General features: G+C 40.1%; 1 protein-coding gene across 3 annotated transcripts in view; it reads right to left on the bottom strand.

Moving 5' to 3' along the window:
* Positions 1-3,106, bottom strand: part of LOC107655713 (protein disulfide-isomerase TMX3-like) — a 17,375-nt gene extending 14,269 nt beyond the window's left edge. Inside the window, exons 1-3 of one of the 3 annotated variants that reach the window (XM_016443289.1) lie at positions 3,058-3,106; positions 2,705-2,762; positions 848-887 (exon numbers count right to left, since the gene is read on the bottom strand). In XM_016443289.1, the coding sequence (XP_016298775.1) occupies positions 848-887; positions 2,705-2,762; positions 3,058-3,097 (138 nt within the window). In that variant the 5' untranslated portion in view covers positions 3,098-3,106. Of the gene's footprint in view, positions 1-847; positions 888-1,709; positions 2,248-2,704; positions 2,763-2,854; positions 2,916-3,057 lie in introns of those variants that run through there. The other 2 variants (XM_016443288.1, XM_016443290.1) reach the window with 2 other exon arrangements.
* Between the last annotated feature and the right edge of the window lie 741 nt (positions 3,107-3,847).

Raw genomic sequence — 3,847 nt, forward strand, 5'->3', positions numbered from 1 at the left:
ACATAGGTTACTACATATATAGTACATATATATATATATATATATATATATATATATAGAGAGAGAGTTATTTATTTAAAAATGTATTAATTTATTATACAATATAAGTTACAAAATAGTTTCTACTACTGACAAGCAGTAGCTGGCCAATTTAAAACAATCCTAGTTTTATTTACAGTGTTGTTTAATTTTTTCTTGGAATCAAAATCATTGCATTTTTAAAAATTGACATAAGGGAAAAAATGTATTAAATATTTTATATATCACTCAGTTTTGTATGTGATACCATATTTCTTTGAAGTCACTCAGGATCAAGAAATGTATGTGTGTTTGTAGGGGTCTGTGACTGAAGATAAGCTGTCCAGCTCTCATGTAGTGGTGCCTATTCCTGCTAGCCTAGAGGACGGTACGTTCTGTTGTGTTTTTCGTAGTGTAAAAATATATTCACATGCACGTGTAGGGTACAAGAGGACTAAACAAAGGTAAAAATTGTGTTTCCTCTGATAAAAAAAAAAAAAAAAAAGGTTTTCAGTAGTAATATTTTAACTGGTATGTGTGTGCTTTTCAGAAGAGTGGGTTCGTCCTGTAATGAAGAGAGACAAACAGATGCTGCTACACTGGGGCTACCACACACACACACTCACACGCACACACACATACACAAACACACACACACATACACACTCAAACACACACTCGCACTCGCACACACGCGCACTCGCACACACACTCACTCACTCACTCACACACTCACTCACACACACTCACACACTCACTCTCTCACACACTCTCTCTCTCACACACACACACACACGACTTTACATTAGATCGTGTGTGTTTGACTCACATCCACCAGCCAAACGTCATCCATCCTGCTGTCTTTAAACCTGAACAAAACACAGAGGACACACAAGATTTGTATTTACTGGAGAAAATAACAGGGAAGTCTACAATAGAAACAGAAAAGTTATCAAGTGTGCTGCATCAACTGCACTGGAAGCGGTTCCTGAGCGCTCAGGACTGAAGTACTGATAAACTCTCAGTGTTTATGTGCAGATCTGTGTGTAACGTTTACACGTACAAAAGAGTTCGGATAGATGCTGAAACGTACAATATGGACAAAATCACAATAAAATGTAATTACACTTAGGGTTGCAAAGGGGTGGAACATTTCCACTAAATTTCCGGAAACTTTCCAAAAATCCCTGGAATATTCCAAAAAATCCTGGAATGTTTCCGAAATTTACTGGAAATTTCCCACCTTTTTGCAACCCTAATTACACTATACCATAGATATTTCTGAGCTGCTATTCGCTCTCTGCAGAAGTAAAGGAGTTGACTGTATTAAATGCGATTGAAAGCAATCTCACTGATCACACATTCAAAACAATCAACTGAATAACTCCATGAACTGAATATTCACAGATTAAATAATGAGTTTGAGGCTCATGAGACACGACTACACTTTCTGAGATGTTAACAGAGGCGTTCACCGCTGGAGCCCGTACTGTAGTCTATGGCACGATCCCTATGGACCCTACACAGAAAACCGATGCAATCTGGCACACGTATTGGGATGCTCCTGAATAGTATTCGGACCAAATTTGGGGATCTAGGACCAACTCTATAGCGCCACCTCCACCAGTTAAATATTAACTTTTCTGTTGGCTATAACTTTTGAACCCTTTGTTCAATAAATATGAGTTTACCTGACGACTCTTTTGAAATGTACTCTGTCCCATCTCCTCTCATGTTATGCGATCGTGTGGCTTCTCACACCAAGCTGTGTTTGGCTCGGAGCGGATCGACACACTGAAGACCGCAAGGTTGTGGGTTCGACTCCCGTGTGGGGCATCATTATAACAGAACATGTCGAGCTCCGGTTCCATCCTTCTCTTCTTCAGCTAAGCATTGCTCTATTCCATCAACCTCTCGTCTTGCAAATAAATACTTTGTTCATTTTGTGTTCATTCTTCCTCTCACGCACACTTCTGTCTGTTCTGTGTTTCTCTGGCTCTGCATTGCCCTTCACAGCTTGCAGCTTCAGCATTTAATCTTGCACATTGACACTCATGATATTTAAACAAAAATACTGAAATAGATTTACACTGGAGTGATAAATCAGCACAATGTTTGCCATATAGCAGATGCAGAGACAGGTTTTCTCTAGTGAGTGTAGTGAGCCCATGACAAATTAATATATCATGCAAACATGTTGAAGATGTGCATGCTGAAAATCCATTTTTTAAATTAAACTGATCTGTTTATTTTTTTATTAGATCCATTTTTTCGATGATCATCACATTCATCATCACTGCATCATATCATCCTTTGACTTTTACTCAAACAGAACCGCTTTTAAACTCATTTAGCAAAGAAAATTCGTCAGTACAGAAAAGAAAACTACTTGTCAAGCAATTGCATGAGGTTTAATCAAAAGCACACCACTTCAAGGCGGGTTTGTAAGAGAAATATATAAGCACCAGTAAATGCTGAACATGCAGCTGTCATTTATGAAGGATATGAACTCCATCAATGCATCAGATCAGATCTTTACACAGCTTTCCCTCACAGACACTCATTCATACTGCAATAAACTGAAGACTGCTCCCAGTGAGCCGCCACTCTGTCGACTTTTCTCATAATATTGCTCACATCATGAAAATGACTTCGAAAGAATATATTAAAGGAAGGAATATCTCACGTGTCATCGAGCTCCTGCACCAAAGCAAACGCGGGACTGAACAGAAGAGAAGAGAAAACTGCAAACACACACAATCACTCCATCAGACACCGATCTGATTTATGATGACTGATATAAAGGAAAGATATAAAAGATATTTAGAGTCTGTACCCGCCGTCAGCAGCGCCATGGCTCCGAATGAGACGAGCATCAACAGGAAATGCGAGCGGCGGCGGCGGCGGCGGCGAGCAAACGCGGGACTGAAGAGAAGAGAAGAGAAAACTGCAAACACACACAATCACTCCATCAGACGCCGATCTGATTTATGATGACTGATATAAAGGAAAGATATAAAAGATATTTAGAGTCTGTACCCGCCGTCAGCAGCGCCATGGCTCCGAATGAGACGAGCATCAACAGGAAATGCGAGCGGCGGCGGCGGCGGCGGCGGCGGCGCATGCGCAGAAAGCTGAAGCTGCGTCACGCTGCGTCCTCCGGCCGCTCTCATTCCCTATATAGTGGATGACACGCAGTACACTACATAGAGAAGCACTGAGCGAAGGTGAGAGAATGCGGACACTGACGTAAATAATTCGCGAAAGTTTCACATTTATAAAATGCAATGGTCTTACTCCAAAACAACATTCTCTTACTTACCTCACAAAAATAAATAAATAAAAATAAAAATAAATAAACAAATAAATATAAATAATAATAATAACAATAAAAAGTAATGACTTAAGTGTAAAGGTAAAAGGTGTAAGCACACATAATATTGTTGCATAAAGTGGAATAATTTTATCATTGCATTGGACTCTGTAAATTATTTATTTATTTATTTTTAATTCTTTTTTTCCTTTTGAATAAATGTTGGGGATTTTTTTTACCTGTTGAGACATGCAATCACTTTTATAGAGCAGTGTAGAGTGTTGCTGTCGGGTGATCATGTGGTTGCTCTGACTGCATTCACCTGTGGACACAATACAAAAAGAGCACGCGACACAGAGGACAGAGCTCGGGATGGTGACTAGTGCAATGGTGGGCTCATTTTGCTGTCTCTCAGGGGCATAGGCCCTCCGGAGACGAAGACAGATTTCTGTGCGCAGACGACACCGCGGTCATCGGCCTCATCCAGGACAGAGATGAGTTTGCTTTCAGACAGGA

The sequence above is a fragment of the Sinocyclocheilus anshuiensis genome, unplaced genomic scaffold, assembly GCF_001515605.1.
Source record: "Sinocyclocheilus anshuiensis isolate Anshui unplaced genomic scaffold, SAMN03320099.WGS_v1.1 scaffold631, whole genome shotgun sequence".
Taxonomy (NCBI): domain Eukaryota; kingdom Metazoa; phylum Chordata; class Actinopteri; order Cypriniformes; family Cyprinidae; genus Sinocyclocheilus; species Sinocyclocheilus anshuiensis.